Source organism: Oncorhynchus keta, chromosome 25, assembly GCF_023373465.1.
Source record: "Oncorhynchus keta strain PuntledgeMale-10-30-2019 chromosome 25, Oket_V2, whole genome shotgun sequence".
NCBI classification, from domain to species: domain Eukaryota; kingdom Metazoa; phylum Chordata; class Actinopteri; order Salmoniformes; family Salmonidae; genus Oncorhynchus; species Oncorhynchus keta.
In genome coordinates, this window is record NC_068445.1 from 6,493,335 (window position 1) to 6,517,219 (window position 23,885).

General features: G+C 41.7%; 1 protein-coding gene across 1 annotated transcript in view; it reads left to right on the plus strand.

Annotated features, from left to right (window-relative positions):
- Nucleotides 1–23,885, plus strand: part of LOC118358040 (fibrinogen C domain-containing protein 1-like) — a 179,643-nt gene that overhangs the window by 60,703 nt on the left and 95,055 nt on the right. The window contains exons 3-4 of the mRNA XM_035735416.2: nt 9,088–9,247; nt 9,658–9,794. Coding sequence (XP_035591309.1) covers nt 9,088–9,247; nt 9,658–9,794 — 297 coding nt within the window. The remainder of the gene's footprint in view (nt 1–9,087; nt 9,248–9,657; nt 9,795–23,885) is intronic.

Here is a 23,885-nt window from a genome sequence, read left to right on the forward strand (position 1 = left end):
TCGTTGAGATTTTTCAGAGTTTAGTGACCAAAAGTAGCTAACTGCTCTCTCGTGTCTCTTCGTTAGTTGATCAGAGCCAGAGATACTTTTGAGGAGATGGGAAACTCCATTGGAATCATATTAACATTGTGTACATTGCCCATGTTACGTCAATGGGCCGGACGGTGACTTCTGGGTGATTCTTGGATAAGGAGAGCTCTCCTTCAAGGAGTGAATGGGAGTCAATTGGGCGCTAGCTCAAAACACAACATTACCATTAATTTAATCAACAAGAAGTACCGTATACATATATTTTCCAAGATGTGAGATAACGAACTTGTTATTTGTATTGTTGTATACCTTTGGAATCATGACATTATGTACGTTCGAGGAAACTAGGCACATTTCTTGACTCCTACCCTGACATTATCAGGAATGAAGGTAAGACCCAAGTGCAGACTGTGTGAAGTAACAATGTTTATTGTAACAACAGGGGCAGGCAAACGACAGGTCAAGGCAAGCAGGGATCAATAATCCAGAGTAGAGGCCAAGGTATGGTACGGCAGGCAGGGAGGCTCAGGTCAGTCAGAGGTAGGTTATCCAGACGGGAGCAAAGGTACATGTAGGTGGGCAGGCAGAGTGGTCAGGCAGGCGGGCTCGAATTCAGGGCAGACAAGGGTCAAAACCAGGAGGGTGAGAAAAGAGGAGCTGAGACACAAAACACTGGTAGGCTTGAACAAACCAGACGAACTGGCACCAACAGACAGAAAAGACAAGTATAAAAACCCAGAGCATAAGGGGGAAGATGGGTGACACCTGGAAAAAATTAATTACTTAAAAATCATACAATGTGATTTTCTGGATTTTTATTTTAGATTCCGTCTCTCACAGTTGAAGTGTACCTATGATAAAAATTACAGACCTCTACATGCTTTGTAAGTGGGAAAGTCTGCAAAATCGTCAGTGTATCAAATACTTGTTCTCCCCACTGTGTGTGTATATATATATATATATATATATATATATATATATATATATATATATATACACTACCGTTCAAAAGTTATGGGTTGCTAAGAAATGTTCTTGTTTTTGAATGAAAAGCTCATTTTTGTCTATTAAAATAACATCAAATTGACCAGAAATACAGTGTAGACATTGTTAATGTTGTAAATGTCTCTTGTAGCTGGAAATGGCAGATTTTTCTATGGAATATCTACATAGGCATACAGAGGCCCATTATCAAGAATACAAAATATAAAATATATCGATTTATTTTACACTTTTTTGGTTACTGTATGATTCCATATGTGTTCTTTCATAGTTTTTATGTCTTCACTATTAACCACAATATAGAAAAACCCTTGAATGAATAGCTGTGTTCAAACTTTGACAGGTACTGTAGGTCCACTCTGCGTTAATTTAACACTTTTGTAGTGTTCATAGTGAAACACTCTTGAGTGTAAGATATCACTTCAGTTTTTTTTTCAAATGACCCATAAAAGTTTTTTTTCAACACTTACCCAGTGTTTATAGAGGGCCACTCAGTGTTAATTTAACACTTTGGTAGTGTTCTCTTTGATACACCTGGAGTGTTACAACAACACCTCAGACGGTGTTCAAATGACACATGGGAGTGTTTTTTTCAACACCCTCAGAATTGAGCAGCAACACCTTACAGTGTTGAGGATCAACTCTTGAGAATGAGTCCTGGAGCTGAATTGACACCAGAAAGTGCTAAATATTCACACTAGGAAATAACAATTTTGTCTGGTTCTCTCACACTCATAAATCAAGCCTGCAATTTGTAGGTGACGTAAACAGGAACAGTAAATGATTCCTTACAAGAGTAGTGACTCGGCTTTGTTTAATTTATTTAGGCCAAAATGAAAACAGTGCATCACAGGCACATTAAAATGAAAATAGTGCATCACATATAGTGCATGTACCGAGGTGCCAATTACTTGTTAAAACAGTGCATCACACCCGCATTAAAATGAAATCAGTGCATCACAGGCGCCTCAGTACATGTATTATATGAGAACAAGAGTATTTGCAGAGTTCCTATTTCACACAAGTGGAAGTCCTTAAGACGAGGCTATGCAATTTTCTTGGCATAGTTGCCAATAATCTATTACTCAAATCAAATCAAATTGTATTAGTCACATGTGCCGAATACAACAGATGTAGACCTTGCAGTGAAATGCTTACTTACAAGCCACTAACCGAGAGTGCAGTTTTAAAAAATACGGATAAGAGATAAAAGTACCAAGTAACTAAAGAGGAGCAGTAAACAATAATAATATTATGCAGCTGTAGAATCTTTTGAGGATCTGAGGACCCATGCCAAATCTTTTCAGTCTCCTGAGGGGGAATAGGTTCTGTTGTGCCCGCTTCACGACTGTCATGGTGTGCTTGGACAATGTTAGTTTGTTGTTAATGTGGACACCAAGGAACTTGAAGCTCTCAACCTGCTCCACTGCAGCCCCGTCGATGATAATGTGGGCGTGCTCGATCCTCTTTTTCCTGTAGTCCACAATCATCCCCTTTGTCTTGATCACATTGAGGTAGATGTTGTTGTCCTGGCACCACATGGCCAGGTCTCTGACCTCCTCCCTATAGGCTATCTCGATGTTGCCAGTGATCAGGCCTACCATTGTTGTGTCATCGTCAAATGTAATAATGGTGTTGGAGTCGTGCCTGGCCGTGCAGTCATGAGTGAACAGGGAGTACAGGAGGGGGCTGAGCACCCACCCCTGAGGGGCCCCTGTGTTGAGGATTAGGGTGGCGGATGTGTTGTTACCTGCCCTTACCACCTGGGGTGGCCCGTCAGGAAGTCCAGGATCAAGTTGCAGAAGGAGGTGTTTAGTCCCAGGGTCCATAGCTTATTGATGAGCTTTGAGGGAACTATGGTGTTGAACGCTGAGGTCTAGTCAATGAATAGCATTCTCACATAGGTGTTCCTTCTGTCCTGGTGGGAAAGGGCAATGTGGAGTGCAATAGAGACTGCATCATCTGTGGATCTGTTGGGGTGGTATGGATATTGGAGTTGGTCTAAGGTTTCTGGTATGATGGTGTTGATGTGAACCATGACCAGCCTTTCAAAGCACTTAATTGCTACAGACGTGAGTGCTACGGGTCAGTAGTAACTAGGGGGCAGTATTTTTGGATAAAAAACGTTCCAGTTTTAAACAAGATATTTTGTCACGAAAAGATGCTCGACTATGCATATAATTGACAGCTTTGGATAGAAAACACTCTGCAAAGATATTTTTTGTAACCGCCTCATGCCAATGACTCCTTACGTTTTCTACGTCTTCCCCAAGGTGTCTACAGCATTGTGACGTCTTTATACGCATTTATGTTGAAGAATAGCCGTAAGGGACCATATTTAGTAAGTGGTCACATGATGGCTGCCGCAGAAAATCTTGCATAAAGTACACAAGTAGCCATTTTTCCAATTGCTTCTTATGAGAAACCAATTGTCCCGATGGATATATTATCGAATTGTTATGTGAAAAACACCTTGAGGATTGATTCTAAACAACGTTTGCCATGTTTCTGTCGATATTATGGAGCTAATTTGGAAAAAGGTTTGGCGTTGTAGTGACCGCATTTTCCGGTCGATTTCTCAGCCAAACGTGATGAACAAACAGGAGCTATTTCGCCTACAAAAATAATATTTTTGGAAAAAAGGAACATTTGCTATCTAACTGGGAGTCTCTTGAGTGAAAACATCTGAAGTTCTTCAAAGGTAAATTATTTAATTTGATTGCTTTTCTTATTTTTGTGAAAATGTTGCCTGCTGCCAGCAGAGCCTAGCATAGCATTATGCCATGATAAACTTACACAAATGCTTGTCTAGTGTTGGCTGTAAAGCATATTTTGAAAATCTGAGATGACAGTGTGATTAACAAAAGGCTAAGCTGTGTCTCAATATATTTCATGAATAGGAAGATTTTGTAGGAAGATTTCTGTCCGCTGCTTTATGCTAATTAGTTTGAGGCTATGATTATGCTCCCGGATCCGGGTTTGATAGTCGCAAGAAGTTAAACATGTTGCTATTACAGACTCGGACAGGGAGAAGTTGAAAATGTCAGCGAAGACACTTGCTAGTTGGTCAGCGTTCACTCACAGAACACGTCCTGGTAATCCGTCTGGCCCTGCGGCCTTGTGAATGTTGACCTGTCTAAAGGTCTTACATCGGCTGCGGAGAGCGTGATCACAAAGTCTTCCTGTACAGCTGCATGCATGTTTCAGTGTTACTTGCCTCGAAGCGAGCATAAAAGTAGTTTCACTTGTCCGGTAGGCTCGTGTCAATGGGCAGCTCTCGTGTTCCCTTTTGTAGTCTGTAATGGTTTGCAGGCCGTGCCACATCCGACGAGTGTCAGAGCCGGTGTAGTGCGTCTTGATCTTAGTCCGGTATTGACGATTTGCCTGTTTGATGGTTCGTCGGAGGACATAGCAGGATTTCTTATGAGCTTCCGGGCTAGAGTCCTGCTCCTTGAAAGTGGCAGCTCTAGCCTTTAGCTCAGTGCGGATATTGCCTGTAATCCATGGTTTCTGGTTGGGGTATGTACGTATGGTCACTTAGGTGGTGACTTCATCGATGCACTTATTGAGGAAGCCAATGACTGATGTGGTGTACTCCTCAATGTCATCGGAAGATTCCCGGAACATATTCCAGTCTGTGCTAGCAAAACAGTCCTGTAGCTTAGCATTTGCTTCCTCTGACCATTTTTTTCTTGATCTAGTCACTGGTGCTTCCTGATTTAAATTTAGCTTGTAAGCAGGAATCGGGAGGATAGAATTATGGTCAGATTTGCCAAATGGAGGGCGAAGGAGAGCTTTGTATGCATCTCTGTGTGTGTAGTATAGGTAGTCCAGAGTTTGTTTCCTTCTGGTTGCACATTTAACATGTTGATAGAAATTAGGTAAATCTGATTTAAGTTAACCTGCATTAAAGTCCCCAGCTACTAGGAGTGCCCCCTCTGGCTGAGGGTGTTCTTGTTTGCTTATGGCGGAATACAGCTCATATCTCGGTGCCAGCCCCTGACTCTGGTGGTATGTAAACAGCTGCAAAGAATATAGAGGAAAACTCTCTCGGTAGGTAGTGTGGTCTGCAGCTTATAATGAGAAACGCTACCTCAGGCGAGAAATGGCTCAAGACTTCCATAGATATCGTGCACCAGCTGTTGTTTACAAAAATACATAGACCGCCGCCCCTTGTCTTACCAGACGCCGCAGTTCTATCCTGCCGGTACATCGTATAACCAGCCAGCTGTATGGTGATATTGTTGTCGTTCAGCCACGACTTCCTGAAGCATAAGATGTTCGTTTTTAATGTCCCGCTGGTAGTTTAATCTTTCCAAAAACTCGTACATTTTATTGTCCAAAGATTGCATATTTGCGAGCAGAATTGAGGGGAGTGAGGTTTTATTTGATCGCCTCCTACTCCTCAGAAGGCATCCCGACCTCCGGCCTCTCTTTCTCCGCCTCCTCTTCACACAGATCACTGGGGTCGGGGCCTGTTCCCGAGGGAGCCATATATCCTTGGGCTCGTCAGAGTCGTGAAAGAAGAAAAAGGATTCTGCTAGTCTGTGGTGAGTAATCGCAGTCCTGATGTCTAGAAGTTATTTTCGGTCATAAGAGACGGTAGCGGCAGCATTATGTACAAAAATAGTAACAAAATAAGTTACAAACAACGCAGATGAACGAACAAAAAAACAATCGGTTAGGGGCACTAAAACCTCTGCCTTCAGTTACATGCTGCACCAAACAAAGCTCAAATTGATCACGCTTAGGGCATACCCCAATTAACACCATGCACCTGCTGTTTGCTAATTTTGCTAATTTTGCTAATTTTAGCTAGAATCCAGCCTACAGTAGATGTCATGATGCAATTTTCCAGATTTGTGACCAGTTTTTTCTCTGGCCTCTATTGATTTAGTTACCCTAATTATGACCATCCTACATAGGTAAAAACACAAATAACATTTGAATGGATTATGATAGAGACATGAGGTTTGAACAAATAATTTTCTTAGAAGATTATCTACAGAATTAGCATATTCTTTTAACCATTGGTCAAAAGATGCGTTTTTGATTGTACACCCTACATTCTGATTAATGAACACTCACACTCAGGGAGAGCCTAATTGCATTTTTTTTACACAGTTGTGCAGTGCAGGTACGTGCAATGCCGCCGGGGGTACGCAAAATAAAAATGTGATTCACATAAAAAAAAAATTGAAGTCCATTTAGATTTTCCAACATTAGACTTTTTTTCTCGCCTGAGTAGCCTCGATTCACTGCCAAAAAATGTAACCATATAGTGTTCAGCGGGATAAAAACACATTGTCAAATACAGGTAGCCTAGTCAAATAATTAACTTCCAATCACATTAACCGTTACTCTTTCACAGGAATTCCACTAATGGTCCATATGTAGCCAAACGTAGCTGCTAATGATTCTGTTTGCTAGAAAATGTATTAATGTTTAAGAAAAAGTAAGGCCTACATCCATAGAGACGCATACCAGCTCTACTGGTAGTACTGCTAATACCAGAAGTACTACACCTGTCGATGACACAAGTTGTTCTGCTTCCACGAGCACATCCAATGCTAGCATCAGTTATTCTACATTTGTTGTTAGCCCAGCTAGCATGGACACTGACAGTTGTGAATCTGATGCACCCGAAGAGCTACTGCCCCCTCCTCTACGACGTTGGACCATCGTAGAGGAGCAAATATGATGAGAACTACATTGATTTGGGGTTCACTTATATTGGGAGTAGTGCCTTTCCTCAGCCACAGTAAGTTATATGTGCAAAAGTAATATCTCACAACTGGGATGAAACCTTAACTCTTGCGCAGACATTTAGAAACAAAACATGCCAATTTGGAAAATAAGCCGCTTGAGTTTTTGGAGCGAGAATTTAGACGACTTTTGAGTTGTAAGCCGTATAAAAGCAAGAGATACCATTAATAAGAAGGGGCTAGAAGCATCTTACGTGGTGAGCTACCAAGTGGCTAGGACAGGCAAGTCCCATACTATTGTGGAGGACTTAATTCTTCCTGCTACCTCTGATATGGCTGGGAAAATGCTGGGGGAAAAGGCAAAAAAACTATACAGACAATGCATTTATCAAACAACACCATTTCACGACACATCAGTGACATGGCAGGAGTTGTTCTGAAACAATTACTGTTTCGCATACAAGCCAGTGAATTCTATGCGTGACAGCTGGATGAGTCAACAGACTACAAGGGCCTGGCACAGTTCCTTGTATATGTCCGTTACGTTTATGAGGGGTCAATTAAGGAAAACATGTTCTTCTGCAACCACTGGAACAGGACAACAGGAGAGATACTGGACAGCTTTGTGACATCAAATGGACTTTGGTGGTCAAGATGTGTTGGTATCTGTACTGATGACACAAAAGTCATGACAGGGAGACATAGTGGAGTGGTAACGTGCGTGCAAGCAGTTTCTCCCGATGCTACTTAGGTACACTGCAGCATCCCCCGAGAGGCTCTTGCTGCCAAGGGAATGCCTGACAGCTTGAAAGACGTTTTGGACACTACAGTGAGAATTGTTAATTTTGTTGAAGCAAGGGCAGCCATGTACAGTAATGCTTTTACAACATACAGAAGTGTGCTCGTTATCAAGGGGCAAAGTATTGATACGTTTATTTGAATTGAGAGACGAGCTTCAAGTTTTCTTTACTAACCATAGTTTTCACTTGTCTGACCGCTTGCATGATAACGAGTTTCTCACACGACTGGCCTATCTGGGTGATGTTTTTTCTCGCCTGAATGATCCGAATCTAGGATTACAGGGAGTCTCTGCAACTATATTCAGTGTGCAGGACAAAATTGAGGCTATGATTAAGAAGTTGGAGCTCTTCTTTGTCTGCATTAACAACATCATTGTATGATTTTTGCGTGCAAATGAACTCAAGCTCAACTCAAATGAACTCAATGTCAAATGTGATATAGCAAATCACCTGAGCGAGTTGGGTGCGCAATTACACAGGTCTTTCCTGAAACGGATGACACAAACAACTGGATTCTTTATTCCTTTCATGCCCTGCCTCCAGTCCATTTACCGATATCTGAACAAGAGAGCCTCATCAAAATTGCAACAAGCGGTCCTTTAAAAATTTAATTTAATCAGCTACTGCCAGATTTCTGGATTTGGCTGCGCTCAGAATATCCGTTAAGACACTGATGCCCTTTCAACCACGTACCTATCTGAGAGGCACAGACTGTGTGTGGGAAATTATTTAAGACTGAGACTCTCTCCAATACAACCCAACATCGCAGAGTTCTGTGCATACTCATTAACCTGTGGTGAGTTATTCACAATTTTCAATGAACAAATAAGGTTTTATATGTAAGATGGTTAAATAAAGAGCAAAATGATTGATTATTATTATATTATTATTTGTGACCTGGTCCTATAAGAGCTCTTTGTCACACGAGCCGGGTTCTGACAAAAACTCACACTCATTCTTATGTTTAATAAATGTATAGTATAGTGTGTGTGTGTGTGTGTGTGTGTGTGTGTGTAGCAGGCTTACAATTATGGCAAAAATACAATATTTGAGAATGCGCTGACCCTGGTGCTAGAGGGGGTACGCAGCTGGAGGTTGAATGTTTGAAGAGGTACGGGACTATAAAAAGTTTGGGAACCACTGGTGTAGGGTTTACTGTTAATGCCATGTCTACCGAGGGAAATCACATGGCCTCGTGTGTTTAGAGTAAGAGAGCCTGCCGTGGTATCGCATGATCCCTGACGTCTAAGATATGAGAGAATGGGAGGTGTCTGCATGCCCTCTTCAACTGGAGATTATTATAGTCAGAGGAAATCCTTTAGAAAAACGACTTTCATGTGTCAGGTACATACTGTACAAGTACTCCTAACTATGCATTACATCCAAATACATTGTTCAAAACAGTTACTGTTAGGACATTTCATCCTAGCTCTGTCAGTAATTTCTCCAGCCCCATCCGGCAGCTTCATAGCAGGTGACAAGGCTGCTGTTTAGTTGCTTTTCCAACTACAGAGTGGCCTTCAATGGGCTATTTGTGCGTTTGTTTCCAGCTGCTGTCCGAGAGCCAGATCAACATGGTGAAGGTGGTGAACTCTGTGAGTGATACACTCAACTCCATGCAGAAGGAGACGGGGAACCTGAAGAGCAAGCTGAAGGCAGACCTCCAGAGAGCACCTGTCCGTAGTACTCGGCCCAAAGGCTGCTCCAATGGTAGGCCTATGGATAGTGGCTGGTGAAAGGAGAAATAGTAAGCTGTCAGCTGTCGGACAATTGATCCCTTGAGCTGCAGTGAACCATATGTTAGATGTATTTTATGTCCGACATGGCTATTGTTCACAATTGCACTAGAGGGAGAAAAAAAGCATAGCTTCATATTGAAATAGGTTTAAACTGTGTTAACTGTTTGCGTACTCTGACATCCCAAATCATTTTTGTACAAACATGGCGTTTCTATAAGGTACAGACAGGATTTTGACAGGGTGTAGTGAAGCTGTCTAGGTTGATTCAGAGATAGGACAGATTATTAAGAGAAGAAATTGATGGAGCTCGCTGGTTTAATTGAATAATTTCTATGAGAAATTCTAGGATTTAAAAGTTAATCAGGTTTCTGATCACGCTAGGCTCAAGACCTCGGGACTGCAGTGATATCTTCACCAGTGGCCAGCGAGAGGATGGGATCTACTCTGTCTTTCCCACACACTACCCTGCTGGCTTCCAGGTCTTCTGTGACATGACAACGGATGGAGGAGGATGGACGGTGAGTGTCTCTTTTGTGTGTCAACCTGTGTCACGCCCTACTGTGTAGAAGAAACAATCATGTTTAGGTATGATACCAGTACTTGACAACAATGTACTATATACAGTACATCCACACAACATATGGACAGACATACAGATGCCTGCATCAAACCAATGTTTGTTTCTTTTTCTTTTTTAAATCACAGAGCAGTTAAAAGCATGGCCTTTTACTCACTCACTCATTCATCAAACACATAGACGCTTTAATAGCACACTATCAGAAACGTTCTAACTAGGTCCAACTTTCAGGGTATGTTTGGAGAAATGAATTTGTGTTACTCTTCTCATCACTATTCCTAAAGTGTCCTCCAATACTTCATTGCTTAAAAAGCCAATTATTCTGTGCATGAAGGATCACTTAAAGGCACCTCTTTCTCTTTTTTTCATAAGAATCACAATGTGTTTCAAATACAAAGCCCATTAACTTTTCAAGTGCCTTGAAGGTAATAATACCCTGCGGCGTCTTAGCGTTCCTTCCTCTCTTGCATTTCATGTTCTTTTAGACTGTTGTGTAGACAGAGCATTGTTAGTCTTGCTTTATTTAGAAAGCATTGAACTGATAGTGGGATAGGTCGAGTGGGAGGGCAGTAAAGCAACTGGCACAATGAAGATTGGAACCTCGGCTGGCCATGTTTTGTCTGGAGACGGCAGTGTTGATCGCTAGACCAACCTCAAGCACAGGCCATTATACTTTAGATATGACAGCATGACATCAGGTTTAAAAAAAAGTCCTGCATGAGGATTTATTTATTTATGTTTTAGGGGGTAGATCAGTGTTGATATTGCAGATAGATTGTGGCTTCCATCAATGTAATTGTCTGCATAATTTCCAATTCCCCCTTTTTTTAGTTAAGGTCACTTAGAAATGTCCTTGTTTTTGAAAGAAAGAAAAAATAAATGTTGATTAAAGTAACGTCAAATTGATCAGAAATAGTGTTTTCTAATGATCAATTAGCCTTTTAAAATTATAAACACTGTGTTTATTAGCTAACACAATGTGCCATTGGAACACAGGAGTGATGGTTGCTGATAATGAGCCTCTGAACGCCAATGTAGATATTCCATAAAAAATCTGCCATTTCCAGCTACAATAGACATTTACAACACTAACAATGTCTACACTGTATTTCGGGTCAATTTGATGTTATTTTATATATATATAGTACCAGTCAAAACTTTGGACACAACTATTCATTTAAAGATTATTATTAATTTTTACTATTTTCTTCATAATGGTGAAGACATCAAAACGATGACATAACACATATGGAATCATGTAGTAATCAAAATATATTTTATATTTGAGATTCTTCAAAGTAGCCACCCTTTGCCTTGATGACAGCTTTGCATACTCTTGGCATTCTCTCAACCAGCTTCATGAGATAGTCACCTGGAATGCATTACAGGTGTGCCTTGTTTAAAGTTAATTTGTGGAATTTCTTTCCATCTTAATGCATTTGAGCCAATCAGTTGTGTTGTGACAAGGTAGGGGTGGTATACAGAAGATAGCCCTATTTGGTAAAATACCAAAAGTCCATTATTATGGCAAGAACAGCTGAAATAAGCAAAGAGAAACAAGTCCATTATTACTTTAAGACATGAAGGTCAGTCAATACAGAATATTTCAAGAACTTTGAAAGTCTCTTCAAGTAGAGTCGAAAATCCATCAAGCGCTATAATGAAACTGGTTCTCATAGGGACCTCCACTAGAAAGGAAGACCCATAGTTACCATTGCTGTAGAGGCTGCAGAGGATAAGTTCGTTAGATTTACCAATTTCAGAAATTGCAGCCCAAATAAATATTTCACAGAGTGCAAGTAACAGACACTTCTCAACATCAACTTTTCAGAGGAGACAGCGTGAATCAGGCCTTCATGGTCAAATTGCTGCAAAGAAACCACTACCAAAGGTCACCAATAATAAGAAGAGACTTGCTTGGGCCAAGAAACACGAGAAATGGACATTAATGTATAAATAAACTTCTCTAGTCTTATATGTTTTTTGGGGTTATTATCCAGCTTGATTGTTATTGCCCAACAGTAAATAGATCTGTGTAGGATTACTATTTCGTCAGTTTTAGAGATATCGAATATTGCAATTTCTCATGAGGCATTCCGCACCACCATCTTTAGTCTGTCATATTAGCATTATTTGTCGATGCTCACCAGCAGGACATAATTTGCCTTTAAAATGGAAGCCCTATCCCGTTTGTGGAGTTTGAATAAGTTCCATTTATTTCCTCGGCTGCAGTCACACTCAATGTCTGCAGAAACCCCCAGATGGCTTGTGCTGAGAGAAGCTGTGGTGAAATGGCCTTTTCAACTGAAAAGAGTGTGATATTCATAACTTCCACAATGCGGTTGGCAATAGCTGAGATAGTGACAGTGCAGTGTTTCCTCTGTGACTTGTTGAGGTTTTCAGGGCTCCAGAGTCATCTCCCTTTGGTGTCAGCTTGGTTTAACAGAGGAGTACTTGGAGACACATTCCCAGACCAAAGTCTAATGATCCAATGATTTCCAAAATCTTAAAAGAGACAAATAGTACCCAGTGATTACCGACCAACCTGCTTCCCACATTTGAGAGTATTAGTTTCTGGTAATTCAGAGACATTTTTTTTACTTGACCACATCTCAGCAGTGGGCGATGGAAGGCGAAGAATGGAGCTTTTAAAAGGAATTAATAGTCACAGCGACCTTATTCATCATTGCTGGCCTCCAGCAGTTTTCAGGTGAGGATGCAGACTCCTCGTCTCTCTCTGCACCGCTGAAGATCTGTGAGCTCTGCTTTCCTGACATACAGGAAGGCTGCTGCTTCCCACTCAGACATGCCGCGTCTCACTCTCTTTCTCTCCTCTCTCTCTCTCTCTCTGCTTTCTCTCTCTTTCCCTCTATATACTTTTTTCTTCCATTTGGCTGACCATCGTATTGGCCTGATAGCCTCGTGTGAACAGCCAGGTCACCCGTGATACAAGTCAGTATTCGACGTCCATCCATGTCTGACCACGTGGAACGCGGCCACTAGGGACAACAGTGAGCGCTGTTGCCTTCAAGTAGGTTTCTGTTTTGCTCAGGAACTGTGGATGGGGATGGCAGATGGGCATATGCATCAGCCTGTGATACTCAAAGTTTGCAGGTTCAAATCCAGCAAGAAAACATTTTTGTTTTGTTTTAAGCCTATCCCAAACCTTAACCCTTACCTTAACCATTCAGAGTTAATGCCTAAACCTAATCCTGACTTTTAAAATTCATAGTTAAAGCTTAAACTTAACCTTAAAACCACTTCTAAATTTGACGTTTGGGATACATGGATGAACAGCTAATTCTGACGGGAGACTGTGAGAGCTAATTACGTGTGAAAGCCAGATAATATCATGTTTTCACTCTGGTATAAATGATTCGGGAGACAGGCGCAGGAACGCTTAATAAGGTTTTTTATTAAGCCCAAATTACGGCGTGCCGTGTAAAGGCATGCGAACGAAGACCAAACAAACACGTAACAAAACAGTGTAGAAACCCAAAACAAAAGAGCGAGGAGTACCTCGAATAAATACACACGTGCACAATGATTAACACATGGGACGAGACCCGTAATCATCTGTGCAATCCACAAGGGCACGGAAGCCAAAAACACAGCACAGGTACTCATATGCACCAACAGACATAGTAACAATAATTGACACCACCATGGTGAACAAAGGGCACATATATATATACAAATACAATCAGTGGGAATAGGAGCCAGGTGTGAGATGCAGCTGCCGAAGTTGCGGCGGCGCCGGATAGACCAGTCGCAGCGTCGTCGAACGGGCCATTCCCACTGTCTCCCTCAATGGGAGCACAGGTACTCACACATACCAACAAACATTGTAACAATAATCCACCCCACCATGGTGAACAAAGGGCACGATATACAAATACAATCAGTGGGATTAGGGGCCAGGTGTGCGCAATGAAAGTTCCAGAGAGATCCGTGACACATATGACCCTAATGGAATGCATGGATGAAGGTATTTTCCCTGAGGCATGCCTTGCATTGACAAAGTGCACGAGACTAGCCAGAGTGAGTTGACAGATGTCACTCAGATCACTCTGTTTTTAAATTGAAATTTGTTCAGAAAAAAATGAATACACTTTGACACGTAGATAGTTTTCTTTCTCGTCCTTTTCTTTTAAAGAACTCTGTCACAACGGACCAGTCAGTCATGTTGGCTTACCATCAGCTGTGGGGGTGAAGGAGAGGCCAATAAACTGACCGTCTGATTGTAGCCCCATAACCAGGCCTTCTTTTAGATGAAATGCTGTGAAATACTGGGCACCTAACCTGATTGGGACGGTGTTTTAATTCCTAAATGTCTAAGTCGTTGGGGAAGGGAGTTCTAAACTGACATATGGAATTGTTTTAAGATAATCATATTATGGATCATTTAGCATTGAATAACACATTCAAAAATGGCCAAAAATACATTCAGACGCTGCTGACGTTTTCATGAGAACACAATTTCGCCAGTTTGTTTCACACACTGCTCTAGTTCTGCCACCCTTCACCGCAGATGCAAGTGCGACGTCAGCGGATGCAGTGGATGGAGACTCATCCAATGCAACCAAAATAGATATATCTAGTTATTATAGTTTAAACTGACGGATTTTGATGTGGATTTTTTTATTTGGTTACTTACATTGACGCGCCGGTGCGTCAATCGACTCTAGGGTGTTAATCTGGACACCTCACGTTTTTCCACTCCCACTGTGATGACTGTAGCAGCTTGTCTTTGAAGGTTGCTCGAACCCTAGTGGCAATAGAGAGGTTAACAAACCCAGATCTACCCTATTTACATTGGGAACGTAATTAGTGTGTTTTGACAACCTTGACATTCACTCTTCGCCCATTTCACTCTTGGGTCAGCTTCAATGTGACAGGGTTGCCTCTCCCCACTGGCGCCCAGCGCTCAATAGACTGGTGGGTTATGACACTCTAGTGCGCTGATGTGCCTATGAGGGAGTGTCTCAATCAGGACTCTTCATGCACTGGAGGAGAGAGGTCAAAGGTCAAGACCTCGGAGGCCCAGGATCCTGAAATATCTTACACAGAACATGCTTTATTATTATCAAATTATAACCATCATCCGTAGTGGTGGTTGTAGTACTGTAGTGGTAGACAATAATGATAGTATGCCATCTGCTTTTATTCAATTTGATATAGGCCAAGGCCCAGTTGCAGTTGTAAACAGCAGAGTTGTAGTAGTGCTAGTGCTTTTGATACAAAAAATGCTTTTGATATTTTAGATTCTTTTTTTCCTTTTAAAGAGAAAGTAAATGAGACCAGCCTCTCAGGGAGATGGTCTGACTGGGAACCAGTCATCCAGGAATCATTTTCTGTCTGTAATCAACTGGGGGGATTGCACCAGCATTACAGGTCCTCACTGTCTCTGGAACGACAGAGCATGGGAATAAAATATAGCAATCCAGTTTCAATTTGACCCTATAATGTTTGACACGTTCTTTTCTATTATAGCTTCTTTCCAAGCTGAGCCCCCGCAGTTCTGCAGTCCTCTCCACATGTTCCATTTTTTCAATAATTGCTGTATTTTTCTGCCTCTCATAGCTTGGGACACGACGTTGGCGAGAACGTGGTCTTATTTCTGATGGCAGACTTTAAAAGGTGATGAAAAGATGAAAGTAACATTAATACCAGAGGGGCAACTCCGTGGCATATTTTCTCCTTTTCCATTGCGGCGGATTGAATTTTACATGACCACTAAAGGTCTGGAGAAACTCTAACGATTCTTGGAGTGGCTCTTTTAGATTCTGAAATAAGATGCGACCTTGAGATTCAAGTTGTTTTAAAACAACTGAACCCAGCATACTTAAAGGAAGTGGCTTAACCATTGATCCTGCAGAGTCATGATTTACCATGATTACAGATGGGTTGGAATTGTAATGCAGTTCTCAGTGGGGAAAGATATTAATAAAAAGCACATTTAATCCATATAGGGTTCAAATGTCCCTGTCCCTAGCAAAACTAGATATTTTTTTCATTTTCTTTTATTTGCTAAAAGGAAGAGAGTTCAAATGAATGGTTTATTCATTATTCATTATGGCTCAAGGTTTGCTGAAATATTTATCTTTGGTATACAGTACAGCGACTTAAAGACATTTTCAGTAGTGCAGGCGTTTTGTTTTATTTTTCGAGGTTAGATGTATTTTTGATGCACATACCACTTTTTCAAGTGTCCTTGAATTCTTCAGTTCCTGAATTGTCCTTGTATATATATTTTCTTAAACTTTGAATTACCGACCGGGGGGCCCCCATTGATTTTGTTAGTCACTCTCACTCAGATACATGTATCATATTAAAAACTGCAAATATTCCCCTATGCCCATGGCAAAATGTGTAAATTGCATAAAATTTGTAATACAATTCAAAATCTTCTCTTACTCTCTGGATTTTAAAAATGTCTTTCAGTGAATTTGCTTTAAATGTGCAACATTTATCCAGCACTATGGATTTTAAATTATGCAATAGCCCTTTTCACGCTGCATTGTTATTAGACCCTGGCTATCAATTAGCCCCATGCTAAGACTGGCCACTAGGCTAGCTTGTCCTGTGTTCACACAAGCATATGTTAACCCTAGGCTAAACTTTAGCCCTGGGCTAGGATTCACACTTTTATTCCAAATAGCTGGGATTAAAGACAAACACACATGCGACAAATATTCTATCTCTGCCACGCAACCAATTTTTTGCAAATAAGGCATTTATTAACACGTTACATCCCTTTGCTTCTAGCCTAGCATTTTATTTCCAACAGTGATGGTTTGTATAAAGCTGATTTGTCTGCCTGTCCGACCTCGGAAACAATGTTTCACTGGCGACTTGTGATATCGCCCCGGCACAGCAAATACTGTGCACAGAGGAGATATCAACTTTTTTGATCCAAACAAAATCGTGCTACTATGATTATGGCTTATTCTGAATGAATTGTAAATAATGATGAGTGAGAAAGTTAGAGGCGGTGGTGAAGTGAGCATGTCTTGGAGGTATGATATTATGCATCTATAACTTAACTCACTCATCATTATTCACAATTCATTAAGGACTATCCCTAATCATGGTAGCATCCACATTAATGTAGAAGGGTTTAGAAACATATTCTATTCTTATTTGCAATACATTGTTATTTACTCCAAAATGACACAATACATTATTTACCATCCATTTCTATTGGGCATAAAATAATCTAAAACACAACCAAAACAAACAACAAATGCATGCAACAAGTTTGTAGAGTCACAAGCTTGATGTAATCATTGCGTGTTAGGAATATGGGACCAAATACTAACATTTTTACTACTAATACGTAAGTGAATTTGTCCCATTACTTTTGGTCCCCTAAAATGAAGCCGTTGGTTCGCATTTTAACCCCATAGTCAATGTATCCTTTAAAAGGTCCTTGAGTACAGAGCCAAAACAACAATAACATTGTCACCGTCTCAGTACTTTTGGAGCTCACTGTAGATCATATGAATTCTTAATGGGTTTGATCATTCGGGACGCCTGGAATTGGAAATCCAATGTAATTTTCATCCACAATATTTGAGCAGTTCATTTCCACAGTTCCTGTCTGAATTGGTTAAATATGATCTCAGCAGTCAATTGAACTTGTGTCACTGAGATGAGGATAAGAGTAGGGGGGCTATGGGGGAAGTGGAGGGGCAGTGGGTCTGCACACACAGTATCTATAAGACAAAGTCAATTCGAATGTGATCTAGATGAGTGAATTCTCCACCCTGGTGCACAGACTGCTAGTGCACTTCAAAGTGTATTATCTCTAGTAGCATGTTCTACATTATTCCAGATGAGGCGAGATTGCCTTTGCAGACATTAGAGGGGCTCTGCGTTGAAGTGACAGTTGTTTGGAGAGTATTGTTGGATCAGTGTATATACAGTGTATTCGGAAAGTATTCAGACCCCTGGACTTTTTCCAAATGTTGTTTAGTTACAGCTTTATTCTAAAATGTATTACATTCATTGTGTTCCTCAACAATTTACACACAATACCCCATATGAAAAAGCAAAAACAGGTTTTATACATTTTTGCTAATTTATTAAAAATAAAAAACAGAAATACCTTATTTACATATGTATTCAGACCCTTTGCTATCAAATCAAATCAAATGTATTTATGAACCCAGCCTAAAACCCCAAACATCAAGCAATGCTGATGTAGAAGCACGGTGGCTAGGAAAAACTCCCTAGAAAGGCAGGAACCTAGCAAGAAACCTAGAGAGGAACCAGGCTCTGAGGGGTGGCCAGTCCTCTTCTGGCTGTGCTGGGTGGAGATTATAAGAGTACATGGACATTTAAGGCCAGATTGTTCTTAAAGGTGTTCAAATGTTCATAGATGACCAGCAGGGTCAAATAATGATCACAGTGGTTGTAGAGGGTGCAACAGGTCAGTAGTACCTCAAGAGAAAATGTCAGTTGGCTTTTCATAACCGAGCATTCAGAGGTCGAGACAGCAGGTGCGGTAGAGAGAGTCGAAAACAGCAGGTCCAGGACAGGGTAGCACTTCCGGTGAACAGGTCAGGGTTCCATAGCCGTGGTCAGAACAGTTGAAACTTGAGCAGCAACACAACCAGGTAGACTGGGGACAGCCAGGAGTCATCAGGTCTGGTAGTCCTGAGGCATGATTCTAGGGCTCAGGTCCTCCGGGAGTAGAGGGAGAGAGAGAGAACTAGAGGGAGCATAATTCAATTCACACAGGACACCAGATAAGACAGGAGAAATACACCAGATATAACAGACTGACCCTATCCCCCCGGCACATAGACTATTGGAGGCTTGGGTTGGCCCAGACAGGCCCGGCAGGATATAACCCCACCCACTTTGCGGAAGCACAGCCACCACACCACGTGTATTCTATACTACTCCACTGACTGTTAAACAGCCATCTCCAGCACATCTTTCGCAACAAAGCCTCCTTCACTCATGCTGCTAAACATACCCTCGTAAAACTGACTATCCTACCGATCCTTGACTTCGGTCATGTCATTTACAAAATAGCCTCCAAAACTCTACTCAGCAAATTGGATGTAGTCTATCACAGTGCCATCATTTTGTCACCAAAGCCCCATTTTTCACCCACCACTGCGACCTGTATGCTCTCGTTGACTGGCCCTCGCTTCATATTCGTCGCCAAACCCACTGGCTCCAGGTCATCTATACGTCTTTGCTAGGTAAAGCCTGTGATAGACAGTACTTTGTTGAAGCACCGTTGGTAGTGATTACAGCCTCAAGTCTTCTTGGGTATGATGCTATAAGCTTGGCACACCTACATTTAGGGAATTTCTCCCATTCTTCTCTGCAGATCCTCTCAAGCTCTGTCAGGTTGGATAGGGAACATTTCTGCACAGCTATTTTCAGGTCTCTCCAGAGATGGTCGTTTGGGTTCAAGCCGGGCTCTGGCTGAGACACTCAAGGACATTCAGAGACATGTCACGAAGCAACTCCTGCATTGTCATGGCTGTGTGCTTAGGGTCGTTGTCCTGTTGGAAGGTGAACCTTGCCCCAGCCTGAGGTCCTGAGGACTCTGGAGCAGGTTTTCATAAAGGATCTCTATGTACTTTGCTCCATCTTTCCCTCGATCCTGACTAGTCTCCCAGTCACTGCCTCTGAAAAACATCCCCACAGCATGATGCTGGCACCACCATGCTTCACCGTAGGGATGGTGCCAGGTTTCCTCCAGACCTTTGGCATTCAGGCCAAAGCGTTCAATCTTGGTTTCATCAGACCAGAGAATCTTGTTTCTCATGGTCTGAGTCCTTTAGGTGCCTTTTAGAAATCTGCAAGCGTGCTGTCATGTGCTTTCTACAGAGAAGTCTCTTCCATCTGGCCACTCTACCATAAATGTCTGATTGGTGGAGTGCTGCAGAGATGGTTGTCCTTCTGGAAGGTATTTCCATCTCCACAGAGGAGCTTTAGAGCTCTGTCAGAGTAACCATCGGGTTCTTGGTCACCTCCATGACCAAGGCCCTTCTCCCCCAATTGCTCAGTTTGGCTGGACGGCCAGCTCTAGGAAGCTTCCAAACTTCCATTTAAGAATGATGAAGACCACTGTGTTCTTGGGGAACTTCAATTCTGCAAACATTTTTTGGTACCCTTCCCCAGATCTGTGCCGACACAATCCTGTCTCGGAGCTTTACAGACAATTCCTTCCACCTCATGGCTTGATTTTAGCTCTGACATGCACTGTCAACTGTGGGACTTTATATAGACAGATGTGTGCATTTCCAAATCATGTCCAATCAATAGAATTTACCACAGGTCGACTGCAATCAATTTGAAGAAACATTTCAAGGATGACCAATGGAAACAGGATGCACCTGAGCTCAAGTTCCAGTCTCATAGCAAAGGGTCTGAATACTCATGTAAATAAAAGTGTTTCTGTTTTTTATTTGTATAAATATGCCAACATTTCTAAAACCCTGTTTTCACTTTGTCATTATGGGATATCGTGTGTAGATTTATGGAGAAACGGTTTTATTTAATCCATTTTAGAAAAAGGCTGTAACATACATTTTTGGGGAAAAAGACAAAGATTCTGAATACTTTCCGAATGCACTGTAAGTATATCAGTACCTTTGTTGGATACAATGGAAGACAGAAAATGGTTGTGTTCTTTAGGTCATGCAATGGAGAAAAAATGTAAATGAAAATGTGTGTTTATTGGAAAATTCCAGTTAGTCCCGCCCTTTTTTTAGCCCTCGTCACTGTCATTTGTTCAGTGTCACTCATTCCCTATTTCATCTAAAGGATGTTGGATGTTGGCACATCATTTGAGTTGAGATTCAAAGCTCTTGAACAACTGTGATTCTGTCAACACAAGTCAGACTTGAAAGAGATCCTGTTGATTACGCTACCATCCAACAGCCAATCAAAGACCTAAGATCTAAGTTTACCTCAATCGGCTTGTGACAGCCACCTCAGCCATGCTCCCTCTGTGTCCAAATAAAAAAACTGAACCCCTTACAGCTTATTGGAGCGCACTAAGTAGTTGATTAGTAATAAAAGAAGGATATCAAGGGCTTTATTGGCAACAGTTTTTTCGAGCAGTGCTTCACAGATTGCCATCATTGCATTTGGCTTGTTAGCATTGCTTTGACAGTATGGCTCCATAATCCAAAACACATTCAGTTAATGCTTATCAGCAGGCCAAAGATGATTCTTTACTAGATTGAGACCTGCGCCAGAGGAGTCCTATTGGACACTTAAATGGATTTGGAGAGGCACAGGTAGGCCACAGGCAGATCAGAGAATAATCTGCTATTTGCATCTTCAGACAATACTAGATTGTCTTTCTCGTGTACAGTATAAAGACACAGCTCTTGAAATGATGTACTGTAGCTTTTAGGCATGGAATATTATATCCAGTTATGGGTACATGTTCTTTATTCTCTATTGTATGTCTGGTGTTTGGAACACCGTGTAGTCTAACATGGTCATTCCTATGTGGTCATAACTGATGTACTTTATGCTTACTTGTATTGATCCATTCTGTATAGAGCATTGTAAAGTATCCTTTGCAGTGTGATCTATTTGAGACAATATACGGTTGGAAGAAAGAGCCTTTGTTGTTGTGGAGTGATGCACTCCAGCTCTGTGGCTTTGAAAGCTGGTGTTGGTCAGCCAGAGAAAAAGCAGGGGTCATGACACACAAGGAGGAGGTGCAGCAATCTTGCACAAATGACTGATGTCAGTGGAAATGCCTTTGGACTTGAATGGTGCTGTACCATTGGATACCGGTTTACGGAGACACTGTATTCCATCTGTATTTTGTGCTCATTAACAGCCCTGTATGGAGCCTTGTGATGGAGATGGGTAATTTCAGCTGAGCAGAATACTGTAGGGAAGAGCAATTTGTACTGCCAATCTGGTGTAAAGACAACAGGAGCTCTGAAAACATGATGTTCCCCTCCTTCATCCCTATATGGGCCTTTGGATGAGTAATGAGTAACCAGTAGGCCTATTTATTTTCCTATCTATTTATCACTCTCGTGTAGGACTGTTCCTCTCATGGGTGTTAATGACACGAGTGTACGATATGAGTGACATTGGGTTGTTTTCCTGCATGGCTCTGAAGGAAAAACATTACAAATATTGTACTGTTTATATGTTTACTATTGTGAGTAGCAATAGTTGTGGTCGTGGTCATCGTCATAGACATCATCGCAGTTGTAGTAGGTAGGGGTCACTGTCGTCGTCGTAGCAGTAGCCGTCGTAGTGTAACAGCGTTTAGAACGTTGCCATAAACTCTCTCCACAGCTAGCTCGAAGTGACACTGATGTAGCCATGCAATCTGTATCTTTTGGGTGGCTAAAAAAGTTGGTATGTAGTCAAGGAGGGTGGTCACGTGTGTTGCAAAGCAGAGGATCACTGGTTTGGACAGTGGAGGAAGCTAAATTGTTAGCAGCACACTGACCTCCGTTACGGTTGCAGTGGTCGTAATAACAGTCGTTTTTTTTTTTTGTATTAGGCATTGTAGCAGCAGTCATAGTATTAGCAGTCGTCTGGGTCGGTGCCAGCGGCTCACGGAGAACGGCTCAGTTTTACCTTCTCAGTTGATTGACAGCTCTGGGGGAGTACAGTACATTATCAAGTTCTCTCCACGGTGCCTTGTGGTGTCTAATATTCCCTGCCAGATTGACAAGGAGAGGGCATGTTTGTTGGCACTGGAAAGGCCTCTCATTTTCCAAGCCAGCAGATTGGCATGCTATTCTACTCTGCCAGTCTTGGCTGCTCTGAGAGTCTTTCAGTGAATGGTCCAAAGACATGAATAGGTTGTAGTGTCTTTGCACTGCGTGGCATTGTTTGAGAATTAGGAACACAGCCCTCCTACACACCATGCACACACCACAGAAACACAAGCCACAGACTATCTAATGTCTCATACTGGTCCATTAGGGTAATATGAAACTAACATTTGATGATCATTCTGAGTGGCGAGATATGATCTGTGCCAAGGAGAATGATGACATTTAGAGGCATATTAAAAGAAGCAGTGTTTTTTCCCCCAACGTTAAATTAAACATATTCCTTAGGTGATTAATCAGGAACTCCTTATGTAATAAAATCAACAAAGAGACATTCCATCATTATTTAAATATTTACCATCATTCTCAGATCCCTTTTAATGTCTTCTATCCCTCTCGCCTCCTCCCAAATACAAAAGTGATTAGGAGTAGCCAGCTCTTCCATCGTTGCCATGCGCCATCCCAGCAAATCATTTCTAGTTACCTACAGCATGTATACCCAGAACATTAGTAGAGATGTTTTGAGAACATTCATATGGTACGTTTTTCCAGAACTTTTGAGGTTCCCATGGAGATTCCCATGACATGGCTATAATGTTTTCCCCATTAACATTCAGTTAATACATTCTCGACACAAATGTGGCATATTCTTCTTCTAATGTTCATTAAATTATGTTTTCATTTAAAAAAAACAGTCATGGGATGTTGTCATCAGCTGGAAACCATATAGGGCTCCCATTGGAACGTTGCCTAACGTTGTTGGAACGTTCACTGTTTGCAGGGATGATAGGACTACGAGGCCACCTCAACATGCTGTTAATGAAGACCTAAGCTGTGGGAGTCTAGAATTCTCAACACATTCTCAGCAGAGTAGACCACCCAAGCACACCAGACAGATTGAGAGAGGGACTTCCGGCGATGGAATCATTAAGCTCTTCCCACACACACAGGATGCAATATTCAAGTGATTATGTGGACTAATACCATGTTATGGGATGTGTACACCAGACCATTCCTCTTCCGATGCCCATCAGACAAGTGTCATCTCGTTTTCTGTGGAATGCTGTGATCTAGCATGGTGCTTCACCGTGAATGACTAAATGACTGCTCTGTATTGGGGGCTGGCAAAAAAAAGACTCATTGGAATAGGTCAAGTTTCTTTTGCGACTCACTCTGTATTGCGAGGCACAACAGACAGACACATCACAGGATGGGTGAGAGCGAGCGCTTCCCCCGCCCCT